At 54.3% G+C, this 14531-nt stretch overlaps 1 protein-coding gene across 2 annotated transcripts in view; it reads right to left on the reverse strand.

The window, feature by feature from the left end:
• Positions 1-14531, reverse strand: part of GRK5 (G protein-coupled receptor kinase 5) — a 207799-nt gene that overhangs the window by 47170 nt on the left and 146098 nt on the right. For both annotated transcript variants that reach the window (XM_036123835.2, XM_036123833.2), the window contains one exon: positions 6307-6384. In XM_036123835.2, coding sequence (XP_035979728.1) covers positions 6307-6384 — 78 coding nt within the window. The remainder of the gene's footprint in view (positions 1-6306; positions 6385-14531) is intronic.

A 14531-nucleotide genomic window follows, 5' to 3' on the forward strand; every position in this document is an offset into this window, starting at 1 on the left:
TTCTAGGACATGCGATACCCATGGCTGTCTCACCAGCACCAGAGGACTAGCCTGTCATACAGACAATGTGTGCAGTTTGGGGTCTGGGGGGTGAGAAGGTAGGCAGGAAGCTGTATGTGCCGTATGCTTCCCCGAATCCTCCAGACCCCCTTGCTGGCCAGTGGAGCTTTAACAAGGCAGCTCCTGCGCTTCCTTCACTCCTCTCCTCCCCTTTGGCAGTGACCACGAGGCAACATCTTCAAGATGGTGGGGCCACAAAAGCAGCCAGGACCCCTGGTCTTCACCCAAGAGAGCTGAAGACCCAATCAGACTGTGCCTAAGAAAGAAAGAATCTCTGTTGTGTGAAGCCCCTGAGATTTGGGGGTTGTTTCTTGTGGCAGCTAGTATTAATCATCCTGACGAATGCATTGCCTTCTAATGAGCCTGGCCTCTCTGGCCAGCCTCTGTGGTGGGGGCCCTCCAGACCCCTCCTTGGCCTCTCTCAACTCCACAGCTGGAGTTCACGTCTGAATGATTTCCTCATTCAACAGCCTAATTCGGAAAGCACAGAGAGGAGGGGGACAGTCAGACACCGGCCACCACTGAGTGAGCGTCCAACACGGACCAGCTCTGAGCTTTGTACTTGCTGGTATATCTGTGACCCTCACAGCCACCCCACCCACTTGACAGATGAACCACCCGAGGCACTGGAAGGCTCATTAACTTTCCCAAGGCCATGCAGCTAAAGGAGGCCGAGTCTGGCTTCCAACCCAGGTCTACCTGGTTCTGAAACACCTTCTCAAAGCACTCTGCTGCCTCTGTGTTAGATCCCCACCACTTCTGGTGCACTCCAAAGCCTGCCCAGGACTGGTGTCTCTAATAGCCTCCAGAGCAAAGCTGCCACGTTTGGGCAACTGATGCAAGATCTGGGCAGCGTCCAAGGAGTGGGCTTTGCCGCCTGGGAAGGAAGCCTTCAAGCCAGGGTTTGAAGAGCATCATCGCACAGGGAATGAGAATTCAGCTCCAGGCATAAGCTCTGGCTTTGAGCAGGGACTTTCCAGCCAGACTCTCAGCAAACACACCATGTCAGACACCGGGGAACACAAGCCAGCCAAGTGGCAGCTCCCCAGGAAAAGACACGAGGCAGGCAAGGTGAGGGGCCCACAGAAGGAAGCTTCCCAGGGCCCCCTCACTGTCTCATTCAAACCACCTCGCAATGATTGAGAGCCGTGAGTCCAGCACGGTGCAGGCGCAGGGGATACCCTCAGAGCAGACGCCATCACCTCTGCCCGATGAGCTAATAACCCTGCGACCTGTAGCAATGACCTTCGTCCTATGTGCTCCGTCTCTCTGTCTTTCCTGGGTGGGGGGGAAGGGCAGCCACTCAGTAACTCAAGATGAAAACCAGGGAGTCACCTGGGACTCCTTCTGCCCGTTCTCCTTCATGCCCCACACCGGGCCATCCCCTAAGAGCTCCTTCCTCCTAACATTTCCCAAGACTCTTGTGCCACCACGTCCCTAGGGCCACTGTCCCAGCATGGGGCACAGTCACTCCCACAGCACCTGCAGCAGCCCCCTGGATGGTCTTCTGGTCCCGTTCCCTTCTCACCCCCATGTGGTCAGAGGGACCAGCCTGAACTGCAAAGGGCCTGCGAAACCCTCATGGCCCCCGCGGCCACCGGGATGGCGTCAAACTCCTCAGCACAGTTTGCCAGGCCGCCCAGAGGGCCCTCATCCCCCTATCTTTCCACTCCTGCTATACTGACCACCGCACACCCTCTCCCACCTCCACGGCAGGGTTTCTCAACCTCAGCGCCACTGACACTTAGTGTCAGAGAATTCTTTGTTCTGGGGCCGTCCCGTGCATCGGAAGGTGTTCAACAGCATCCCTGGCCCCTACCCATTAGATGCCACAGCACATCCTCCCAACTGTGCCAATCAAAGCTATCTCCAGACACTGCCGACTGTCTCCCGGGGTGGAAAACGTCCCCAGGTGAGAACCACTGCTCTATACCTTTGCCCATGAAAGGCCCTTCTTTCCTTTCATTCGTATCTGGCCTCCTCCTCCTCCTCCTCACGTTAACATCTGATTCAGCTGCGTCACCTCCCAGACGCCTCCCTGGCTACTCAGGCTGGTGTAGGGGCAGCTTCCCTTTGCAAAGTGCCGCCACGGCTCCTGCCACACTGCAGCGGGCTGGTCCCCGGATGTGCTGTCACCAGCTCTGCAAGGAGGGCTCCTCAGCACCCCCGGGGGCCTGGAGCGCTGACCGTGTGTACCTGTGTGAGTACAACAGTGCGTCGCGCTCAGAGACCACCCAGGTAGGTGGCCAGAGGCAAGGGGCTGTGTGCAGCCCAGGTGTCAGGCTGAGGGACACAGAAGGGAAAAAAACCAGAGCAGGGGTCTAGGTGAAGGGCCCTGCAGGCGCAGTCTGAACAAAGGCTACGAGGTGTGGTCGAGATGAGACTGGAAATGACATGGCCAAAGCCCAGTGGGAGGCTTGTGGGAGAGGTATCAGGAGAAAGGATTTTGAAGCAGAAGGAAACCAGGTCATGAAGACCTTTGGATGTCTTCTGCAACGACAGATGTATCCAGCAGGATGTAAAATTTGGGGGGCACAGGTTTTATGGTCAAATAAGTTTGGGAAATGCTTTGTCTGCAAACAGGTTTCTTTATTGCAGGACTTCTCAGAGTCTTCGATATCTTTACAAGCGGAAGATACATGTAGTATCACCCACAGGTAACTGACTACAGAGCCTCTCAAATGATCAGTGTCCTTCAGCCTACCCTTTGGAAATGCTGCGTGGAGCTGAGACACAGGGCCTACAACTTCAAGAAGGGCTCAAGGTAAGGACGATCTGGGTTTGGACAATGGCTCTGGGAGTTCTTCAAAGACCTCAGGGCCAACACTGGGGCCTCAGCCACTAGCTCGACCCCTCTCTCCCAGCCCCTGGCTCCCCAGCCCCTGGGGCATCTGCAGCACTGAGAAGTGAAAACAGCTCCCGAGAGACTGTCTACAGGAAGGACTGGGAGGCAGTGCGAAATTTATTGTAGGAAAACAGTCGCCCCACGGGGCTGCTTTGACCACCTCCCCTAGGCCCCTGGGCCACAACATATGGTGTGGTTTAAATTTGTATAATTGAGGAGTACTTAAGGAAAAATGTTGGCAGGCTCAGAGGCACTTGTAAAACCGTCTGGGCTGATGAGGAGTCTGGGCCCCATCCCTCTAGGAGATGGAGGCAGCACTGAGCAGGGGCAGGGGGTCCGGAGAGCAGGATGGGGTCCGCCAGCAGGGGCTTCCGGATGAGGCTGGCCAGGCAGGGAGAGAATGGAACAGCCCCTGCAGCAGCCCCTGGATGGGCCGAAGGAGCCGATAAGGCTGGACAAAGGAACCACTTTATCCTCACTGTAGACCACAGCCGGGGCGGGGGCAGCAGAATGGCAGTGAGGGACCAGATGTGGGAAACAGGGCACCACAGTTGGGGGTGGGGGGCTCAAGTCCCGGCTGCATCACCTGGGACAGTGACAGTCCCTCCGGAGCCTCCCCGTGCTCATCCATAAGATGGAGCCAATGGAATCCCAACACGTGATAGCAGCAAGGACTAGCGGAGAGAGTGTCTGCACACAGTGGGTCCTCAAAACACGTTAGCTGCCACTGTCTGGGGGGAACACAAGTGGGTGGGCAGCCCCAACCGGGTGCAGATGGAGAGCTGGACCGGCAAAGCTGAGGCACCGTGGAAACCGCCTTTGCTGAGCGCAGCTGAAGATTCTGTTAGCTGAGTGGCCAGAGCACGTCACCCGCCCCACCTGGCCCTGGCAGCCCCCTGTACTCGTCTCATCTCATGGAGCCTGTGGCCAGCACAGGTGACGCCTAGGAGGTGTCTGGCACCCCGCAGGCGCGGAGCCGGTGAGCTGTTGTTCTCACCCACCCGGGGGTATTTACACCCTCAGGGCCATGCCTCCTCTGAGCTCTGGGTCCTGGTTCTGCCCAGGGTGTTCACGCTGTCTCAAGCGGTGGCCAGGAGATCAAAAGCAACATGACAGCGGCTGCGAGTGCGGGGAAACGGGGACCCTGCTCACACGTCTCCTCCTTGACCATTTTCAACCTGAGAACTTTCAGAGATGCCAACAAGGCCTGTATCTGGAACAACAAGGCACAGCTGCCCGAAGGCCCCATGGCCGCACGGACGGAGCGGGCAGCCACGTGTGCCCAGGGCCGCGCCTGTGCAGAGCAAGCTGGCCCTGCCCAGCGTCTGGGCTTTTATGAACGTGAATCCTCTCATTTGTGCCATGTGCAGAAGGACTGGGAGTGCTTGCCCATCACGTGGACAGAAGCGTATGCTTACGAAGGAAGCAGAAGCAGAGAGACAGCAAGGGGAAGCAGCGAGAGAATGACAAGTCGGGGTGGTGGCCTGGCGGGAGCCGGAAGAAGTGACACAGGAGACCTCTCTGGGTGTGAGGCTGAACTGACTGCACAGAGATGCCCCTGGCCGCCCGCAGATGCTGGAGATGAGCAGCCCTGCTCCAGAACAGGACCCAGTGTGGTACGAGAGACCCCCGGGAGGTGGGACAACCCCACACGCTTGGGGCCCCCTGGCCCTCCAGAACCCCCGAGGGGGCAGCGAGTGTGTGGGGGGGGGACCAGAACTACCAAGGACCTCCTGGGATGCTTGTTGAGAACATCAGGGTAGGAGTTACAGGCCTCAAGGGACTTCCATGTCACGTCGATAAAACGTATAAAAACCTGCGGAGATGGTCTGTATGCGCAGGGCAGAGGAGGCCTGATTTTAAACTCTGAAGGAGCTTCTGTGAGTGTAAAGGCCTCGGGTCACCCTGGATGCCCTTGCCAGGGGGTCACAGGCTGTCAGAAGCCCACCTAGGGCTGCAGGAGCTGCTGTATGGGACCCGGATTCCTTGTGTCCACAATCCTGTCTCCTGAGGGGAATCCTCCAGAGCGCTGCAGCAGACCTCTGCAACTGCATTCTGCTTTAGTGAAGCTGTGAAGGGACCCCCGCCAGGGGACAGCACCCCCAAGAAGGCAGGCCGGCAAGGCAGGGGCTGCCTTTTTTCCAGGGGCCCAATGTCACATCCAGGGAGTCTCTACACCTCGGTGGCAACACCTCTCTCTCTGACTGAAGCATCTCTCATCTTTCTCATTGTTTGGTTCTTATCTTGGGACCCACTTGTCCTTCCCTCAGTGTAGGCTTGGAGAGAATGGAGTCTGTGATGGTCCAGTTTGCAGAGACCCTGTGACATTATCTGGTCAAGCCTCACCCATTTTACAGCAAAGAACACCGAGGCCTGGGGAGAGGAAGACCAAGGTCCCATGGCAAATTAGGGGTGAAGCCATTTCCTGACCCGCATGCCTGTGTGTTGCCACTCCCTGCCATTCTCTGTGGGGACGGACCGACAGGGTCCTATCACAATGGCTCTGGTAGCCCCAGTCCCCTGGCAGCCTGGGAGAGAGGCAGCATCCAGATCCTGGATGAGGATGGAGCCACAGCTGGCCTACAAGGGTACAGGACACACCCAGAACTGTTGGGATGCAGGTCACATCTCAGGCTCCTAAGGCTTCTAGGAGATGGGTCTGGCAAGGAGGACCACTTTTAAGAAACAGAAACTGAGGCGCAGGGAGGGAACATGACTTAATTGTGTGGGTAGAACAGCTGGGACTAGAACCCCAGGCTCCCAGGCCAAGCTGTAAACTAGATGGAGACCATGTTTATCTGTCAAGCTGGGGATGAGAAGGAACAGGTTCCAGGGAACCAAGGCCACCAAGACCCCAGGGGGTGGTGCTAACTCTCTGCCTTCAGCACTGGGGTGGGTGTGCTCCTGAAGTCGGGGCCTCATGGCCCCTCTCCCTTCAACAGACAGCAGAACATACTTCAGGACACTCTACATTCTGTGTGTATTCAACCCATGTTGCCTCTACCAGCCTCAGCCACTTCATTTCTCTCTTGATCACCCCCGATCCTTCCCCTCCACACCAACCTCTCCAAACTACCCCTGCTGTGCCCTTTCTTCTGGGCCAGGCCGCCACTGGTCCAGCTACAAACACTTGGGTGTTGGCCATGGCAGCATAAGGCCCCTGGAGGGGACTGGGCTCCAGGAAGCAGGCCTCCCCACCCCACCCCGGGCCCGGCCTGGCCCACCTGCCTTGGCCTTGCCTGTCTCGGGCACTCTCTGAGGGAGGTGAGAATGCTGGATCTCTGGAGACCAACAGCTGCCACCAGCTGGGTGCTTCACAGCTCCCCACATGGCCTGGCTGGGATCTGGGGCCCAGATTCCTCTAGAACACCTCCTACTGTGGGGTTTGGGTGGCCTCTTACCTTTGGGGTGAGGTACTTGGTCATAATTTCCTTCCCTTTTTCCCCCAGCTTTTCATCTGGAGTAACTTCATATTCTGCCTGAAACAGAAGAAGGAAAAGAACAATAACAGATCTGCTCCTGAGCTGCTTCTAGTTACATAAGCTTCTCGGCCCCTGGAGAAGACACCATGGAGGTCAGGTGACCACTCCCTTCCCCCACAGAGCAGGAAGCTGAGGCCCAGACTGGGGAGAAGACCTGGCCAAGGAGCCCTGACGTCCAGCCCAGCCTACTCTGTACCATCCATGGACACGTGCTTATTAGAACAGGTGCTGTCCTCTCGGGCTGCACGTTAGGGTCACCGGGAGCAAACACTGGTACCCGGGCCCCACCCCACACCAACAGACTCTGACCCTCTGGCCAGGAGGGCAGGGCTCTGGGCAGCTGGGGTTGAGAACCACCGACTCAGAAAAATCACAGGAAGCCACTGGAAAATAACGAGCCACCAAACTGGAAGGTTCCCGAGAGGCTGCCTCGGGTCACTCAGACCTTACAGCTGCATGACCTTGGACGATTTCCTTCACCTCCATAAAATGCAGATTGAAAAAGCACCACTACAGGGCAACTGCGCAGACAGAATGTGACAAAGCTCTCAGCCCAGAGCCAGGCACATCATAATACTCAATGAACACTTGCCGTAATTATCACCATTGTCATTATTATGCCTTGCAAAAGAAAACGCTAATACGGATGCCTTACCTTTTGCAGCTTTTCAGCTTATAAAATGAACATACAGAGATTTTTCAGATGTTCAGAGGGCACACATGCACACAGAGGGAGAGGGAGAAGCAGACTCCCCGCTGAGCAGGGAGCCCGAGGCAGGGCTTGATCCAGGACCCCGGGATCATGACCTGAGCCAAAGGCAGATGCTTAACCAACTGAGCCACCCAGGTGTCCTTTTTCAGATGTTCTTTTTTTTTTTTTTTAATATTTTATTTATTTTTTTGACAAAGAGAGACAGCGAGAGAAGGAACACAAGCAGGGGGAGTGGGAGAGGGAGAAGCAGGCTTCCCGTGGAGCAGGGAGCCCGAAGAGGGGCTCGATCCCAGGACTCTGGGATCATGACCTGAGCCGAAGGCAGACGCTTAACTGACTGAGCCACCCAGGCGCCCCCCTTTTCAGATGTTCTTATCTGAACCTCAAAAAAGCACAGGCAGTGATGTGGGAGGGTAGGGTCTCCCACCACACCCCTTCGTCTGCATATGAAGAGCAGGATGTTCAGCAGACTTGGCCAGAGTCATGCAGAGGAGATGGCAGGGCTGAGGCCTCCATCTCCAAACCGGAGCTCTTTCTCAACAACTCCAAGGAATTTAGGACTCCAGATCGCTGGCCAAGTCAGCGGGACCTCCAAAAGACAAACCTTTTTATTTTCCTTGACCTCAAGAGGGGCTCCTTCACTCACATCTGACGCACTTGCCAGAGGATAAAAGGCCTCGAGTTAACAAGAAGCCTGGGTAAGCCTGCCTTTCTCATTTAGACAAGAGAACTAATTGCAAATTGTTTATAACCATTTCAAAATCCACCACCCAAGGATTTGTCAACCTCAGTCCAAAAGTACAGCTATTTCAAAAGAGACAGGAAATGACATCAACACAAACTGAAACACCATGGAGTTAGGCGCCCCGGCCCTCCTGGCCCAGTTCACGGCAACCCCACAACCCAGTGTCTAGGGTCCAATCTCTCCCCGCAGGCCAGTCCAGAAGCCCCTCCAGAAAAGGGGGAAGCAGAGGCAGCACGTGGAGTGCCCACAGATGCAGCCACACATTTCCCTCCAACATGAGTAAGTTTTTCCTGTGTTACAATTTCTCTTCTAATAGAGAATCAAGACTCAGTGATTTTTCTCCAAGGAAGAAATGTTAACACTTCAATCATTTGGATCACAGGGCTATGGGATAGTAATTCTGGAAAGAATCCAACCCCCTCACTTTACAGAGCTGGACACCGAGGCTCAGAGAAGCCAAGGACCGGGTCCAATATCACACAGCTGGTAGTGGTAGAGCCACGGGGCTGGGGGGGGTGGCGGGACACAAGCCTCCTGACTTCCTTCCATGGGCTGCCCGCCCCAGTGCGTCGCCCTCCACAATGCCTCCACACCACGAAGACCAGCCTTGTGGGACTGACGGTTTCTTGTTGAATTGATTTGATTGATGCAATTTCCTGAGACTAAGGAGAGAAGGTGGCTCTTCCCCCTTGAGTTTTTCCTGTTATTTTCTCCCCCGATGCTTCCGAAAAATCCCCCCAAACTAATACGCACATGTGCACACCCAACACAGTATGGAGTAGGTTATAGGCTCACCCTCAAGGTAGGTATTATTATTCCCTATTAACAGATAAGGAAACTGAGGCTCTGAGAGCACAAAAAACCAGTTCAAATACAGTCACGCGAGCACGTGAGAGGGCTGGGAGCTATGTCTCCAGAGGGGGTCAGAGTTCTAGAGCACAACTGACCACCCTTTTTCCAGGATGAGAGAAGCACCTAGTGTCCTGCCGCTCTGGAAACCCGCCTAGTGGTCTGGCACCATGGGAATCTACCCAGACTGCTTTGCAGGGCCCAGGCCCCGGGCAAATGGCCGACCACCTTTTGGGGTAACTCAATCCCATGCAGAACCCTGGATTTGCACTGTCCCAAAATACATCTGTGAAGGCGGCTCTATTTAACCAAATGGAGGCTTGAAGCTCATTAATCAGCCTCAATAACCAGCTGAAAATATTATTGCTCTGGGTACTAAAACCCACGTTAAAAAAATAACATCACTTTCAGGTCAGCTGCCTCCCAGCAGAGGCCCGGCTGGGCGGCTGGGCGCCACGGTTCCACAGGGAGGCAGCCGGGAGCATGCGGGGACAGGCATCCCCAGCCCAGGATCAAAAGGCCTTTCTTTGAGAGTCCATGTCAGGTCACCACCACTTGAAGAGCATTTGTGTTGGGAGGCAGAAAACCAACAGAAGGCTTCCAGCTGGGCTTTCCACACTGATTAAGTCACCTGGAGTGACAGGCCATGTCTCCACAGTGACCCCCGAGAGGCCTCCTACAGAGAGAAGGCACCATGGCGGCTCAGCTGGGTGGGCAGAGCTCAGGCAGATCACACCACCCGAGGCAGGGGACCACCCGGGAACCCACTGCTATGGGAACACCCTTGCCCAGGTAGTGGGCAAAAGCTGCTGAAATCAGCTGCGACCAGAAAACATAAGCAGCAAATAAGAGGTTGGGCCAACAGCCCAGAATTTTACAATTAGCGCTGGCTCGGGAAATGGCAGCCAAAGACTCCAATGAAAAGAGAGAAAACCACATGCAAGGAATGCCCCCATGACCTCCATCAGTAAGGGAGCTCCCTCCAACCAGAGAGGGTGCTAGGTCTTATCCCCTCCCATTTGAAACCTGGGAGCTCAACCCTAATAGCCAGAGCACCAAAGGGCACCTACGCTAATCCACTCGGAGGATATCTCTCTTCCCCAGATACGTCCAAGGTGCTCAATTCATGAGCCTCTCCTCGCACTGTGATTTATGTCAAACGCAGAAATGGCCTTTGGGGAGGAGATGCTGCTATTAACACAAAGAGCAAAACACTACATCGAGTTTAAGGCAGAAAGAATTATTTATAGATCTCTGCCTGCCAAAGAGTATAAACATCGGTGTACATCCTAGTTTATAAACCTAATATTTTATCCTCTTGGTCTGCTCTAATTGCATCATCAATCTCAGAAAATTCCGGTGAAAATATGTCCTCTCTATTAAAACACATTTCCCTCCGATGACTTTTAAAAACATGAAGACCACAAGCCAGTAAAAGGGGACCTGCCATGTTTTCAAAGCAGCCGGCACTGGTTTGAAGAGCAGAGTGAGCCGGATTCCTCTCGGCCTCTGACTAACTTCAGATGTCACCTCCTCCTCCTGGGAGACCTTCTCCTGCCCTGACAAGAAGATGAAGTCAGAGATGCTATGAGGTCTTGCCACCTCCGGCTTCTGTAATTACCGATGTGGTCAGCTTTTCCAGAGTCTTCGCGGCAGGGACAAGTGACGCGCTTGGTTGGCAGCGCTGCTCACCACGGCCCTTTCTGGAGAAACACCCAGCTCCACCCACACCGGCCTCGGCGTCTTGCTTTTGCTGCCCATGTGGGCTGGAGGTCTCCATTTGCCTCTCTGGAGTCACTCTCTACCCTGGTGTGGGGCAGGCGAGAATCAGGGTGAGCAATTACCCCCACCCCCAACCTGGGCACCATGTTGCCGGCCCCTCTTCTAAAGACCCAGCTCACATACGCTGGCCTGCATCAGTCCCTCCCCTTGTCCCTGCAGACCTAGAGGTGGCCAAGGCTCCCACATACTGCATCAGCACTACTGATTTCCCCATCCTGCTTAGCACTCCATCAACAGCCCTGCACTCGCTCGTGGGCAGGCTGTCCATCTCCTGCCAGGACCCTGACTGAACAATCCTTCAGATGGCTGGGCCCTGACCTTGCCCTCTCTGCTCCCCAGCTAGAATGAAGAAGCACTGCAGAGGGGCGCATCCCCCAGGAGTCCCAGGATCAGATGGGTCTGGTCAGCCCCAAAGCTTGTATCTACCTGGGCAGACTATTCTCTGGTCTCTAGCTGCCATCTGCGGAGCCCTTTTAGGCCTGGGTCAGGAAGGGAGTCACTGGCCCCCCTCAGGGCAACAGATGGGACGGAACCAGAGAAAGAAGGGAGGGAGGAGTCAACCCCTGGCCATGTTGGAGAGTGGGAGGAGTGACCCCAAGGGACCCCAGACCATACTGACAGCATCACAGACACCAGGTCGTGCAACACAGCCTGGCTGGGGCAGAGGCTAAAAAGGAGGAGGAAAGGGGTATCACACCTTTCTCTTGGGTGAGGTGACAAATTCACCAGCAGCTGTCAGAGTCCCCTGGCAGAGGGGCCATGCTGTCACCTCCTGCCTGCCCCATCATACTTCTCCCGAGAGCCTCAGCCCTGAGTGGCTCTCTCCCCACCCCCTCACTGGCTCTGGGGAAAGCCAGCCATGTGACAAGGACACTCAAGCAGTCCCGTGGGGAGGTTCACATGGAAAACAACTGGGGCCTCCAACCAACAGCCACCACTAACCTGCCAGCCAAGCGCATACACTTGGAACAGACCAAGCCTTGGATGACTGTAGCCCTAGCCAACATCTTAATAGAAATTTTTTTTTTTAAGATTTTTTATTTATTTATTTGACAGACAGAGACACAGTGAGAGAGGGAACGCAAGCATGGGGAGTGGGAGAGGGAGAAGCAGGCTCCCACTGAGCAGGGAGCCCGATGTGGGGCTCGATCCCAGGACCCTGGGATCATGACCTGAGCCGAAGGCAGACGCTTAGCGACTGAGCCACCCAGGCGCCCCTTAACAGAACTTTTTAAGAAAGTTGGAGTCAGTGGCATCTCAGTAAATCATTCCAAAATTCTTGACCCACAAAAGCCATGAGATAAGTGTTTCTTGTTGGTTCACGCTGCTCAGTTTTGAGGTAATTTCTTATTCAGCAATAGGTAACGAATACTTACGTATCTGAGCTCATAGCTAGTATCGCTTACTTCATTAAAAGTTATCTTAATTTATTCATCTTTTAATCTTTCATTTAATCAGAAAGCAAGTTCCATGAGGGCAGGAACTTTCTTCTCCTACTCAGTGTGTAGTCTCCGAATGCTAGAACAGAGTATGATATACTGGAGACATCCAGGAAATAAGTGCTAAATAACTGGTTGAGTATCTGCCAAATCTCCCCTAACCCCAAAGAGAAGAGACCTAAAAACTTTCAGTCACACCCAAGTGAGGGGACAGGAGAGTTTCAAATGAGCTGGGATGCCATCAAGGCTCCCAGAAAACAGGTGAGAGAAGAAGTACATCAAATCTAAGTCTGTGGAAAGTTGACCAGACTATTGGCCTGTGGAGGTTGACACTGGAGCCTCTTCTGGTCCCCTGACCAGGTGGGCAAATCTTCTTTGAGGCCAAATCAAGTCATGGCTTTGACTTTGGTCACTGACCCCATTTCTCTGTGGGAAGGCAATGAAGGAGTCCTTCTCAGGTTCCCAGGAGGCCCTTGACAACTAAGACTAAGGGCTGAATTACCCTGTGAATGATACACAAACAGTTCTGCTGCCCACCAATCACCCAGGCCCCATTTTAAAACAGCCATGGTTTTGACTTGAGAGACTTGACTTGAGAGACTCAGACATTAGGACTGTGCGGGACAGCAGCGTTTCCCGGGGACTACGTCAGAGCCTGACGAAGACGGGTTATTTTTAATAAACCCCACTTGGTAGAAATTCAACACAGAGGTGGGAACGGTGTGGATGGTGCTGGCTGAGCCAGGGAGCACCGGGGCTGTATGCTGCCTCCTTGGAGTTCCAGTCAGGATGGAAGGAAAAAACATATTTCAGACGAGAGCTGCGCCAGCCCTGGAAAACTCAATAAAGTCTTCCTGCGTAAAAGAGGTGTTCCAAAGGCTGATCATTTGACGTCAAGATGGGTGATGAAAAGGCCCTGCTAGTTCCCAGAGATGCAGACAAAATGCGAGGGGCAGGGCCAGCCTCTATGAGTGTCGGCCGCGTTAAGGCGTATGTAAAGAACATTTGTCGCATCAACACAGGGAGCCAGACTCACATTTCCTTTCCAGAAAAAAAGCTCTTGGTACTGGCCCAGCAAAAGGGAACGTCTGCACGACCAGAATGAAAATGGGCATCCATTGGATTTTTTTTTTTTTTTCCTCCTCAAACTGACTATAAGCCTCTAACAAGACACGTGGCTGGAAAATTCCACTGGCTCCTGGGTTTAGCCTTGCCCTGCTCTGCCTCATCAACTCTAGACGAGTCTCAAAGCTGGCGATGCCTCATCTTTTCCAAGTGGGGAGCAGCCTTGGTCCAGGGCTCCGTCTTTGGTCCTCATCTCTCCTTCCACGTTCATCTCCTTGGTCAGCTCACCCAGCCCACGGCCCTAAATACCAGCTATACGTTGACAACTCCCAATCTTCCATCTCCAGCCCAGACCTTTCTTGCAGATGCCAGACTTGAACGTCCATCTCCCCTCAATCATCTCCACTCGGTTGTCCGAGAGACATTCCAGCTGAGAGTACCTAAAATGGAGCTCCTGGTCTTCCCCCAAACGTGCCTCCCACAGCCTTTCCCTTACTCCATCCTTCCATCTGCTCAGGTCAACACTTTGAAGTCATCTGTAACTCTTCTGTCTCACCCACAATGCATCCAAAAATACTGTTAACTCTGCCTCCAAAACATGCCCCAAATGCAACCACTCTTACCACCGCTACATGCTTCCTCGCTGGCTTGAGCAACCATCAGCCCTCGCCTGGACTGCGACAGCAGCCGTCTATCAGTGCTCCTGCGCCCGGCCTTTCCCCTCCAACACAGGTGCCAAAGGGATCCTTTAGAAACCTAAGTCAGACCATGCCATTGCTCTGTTCAAAACCCTCCAGGGGCTCCCCATTTCACTCAAAGTCAAAGTTCTTTAAAGGCACAAGGTCTTGCATAATCAACAGCTCTCCTAGACCCGTCTCTGCCCTTGCTCCCTCCATTCCAGCCACAGATGCCGTGCCTGTAGGCCTTTGCACTGGCTGGTCTCCTGCCTGCCTTGCTCCTCCACCACACACTCCGCTGGCGAACTCTCCCAGAGGGGTCTGGCGCCCACCCAGAACCAGCACTGCTCCCTCAGTCTGTCTGTGGAGGCTGCACGCCCGACCAATACACCACTCTAGCACTGCCCAATGATGAGGCTCCGGCGCGTGCTGGAGCCAGCACCTAGGGCAGAGGGCACCGCGGGGAGGGGCGGTGGGGGAAGGCTTCTGAGAGCAGAGTGTGAGAGAACAAGGAACCAGCAGGCATTCTCCTGAGGGGCACGTGGGGGCATTTCAGGCATCAGGAGTGAGGGAGCCAGGGCCAAGAGGCTTCAACCTCTGTGGTGGCAAGTCAGAAAATGCACGGCTCAAGAAAGACCAGGGTGAAGGTCAAGGATGAATAGTGCAGGTGGGGGCCTGGCAGTGGAAGACCTGGTATTCAACCTCAGAACTTGGACTTTATCCTGGATGTCCATGTTTCCCAACCCTGGATACACAGTACAATCGTGGGCAACTTGAAAAATGCCAATGTCTATTAGAAATCTGGGCCAATCCATGGGTAATGAGCACCCCTAGTGCCAAACTGTGGTCTCCAAGTACCATTTCCCAGTAAAGGA

This window comes from Halichoerus grypus, chromosome 7 (genome assembly GCF_964656455.1).
Source record: "Halichoerus grypus chromosome 7, mHalGry1.hap1.1, whole genome shotgun sequence".
Classification (NCBI taxonomy): Eukaryota; Metazoa; Chordata; class Mammalia; order Carnivora; family Phocidae; genus Halichoerus; species Halichoerus grypus.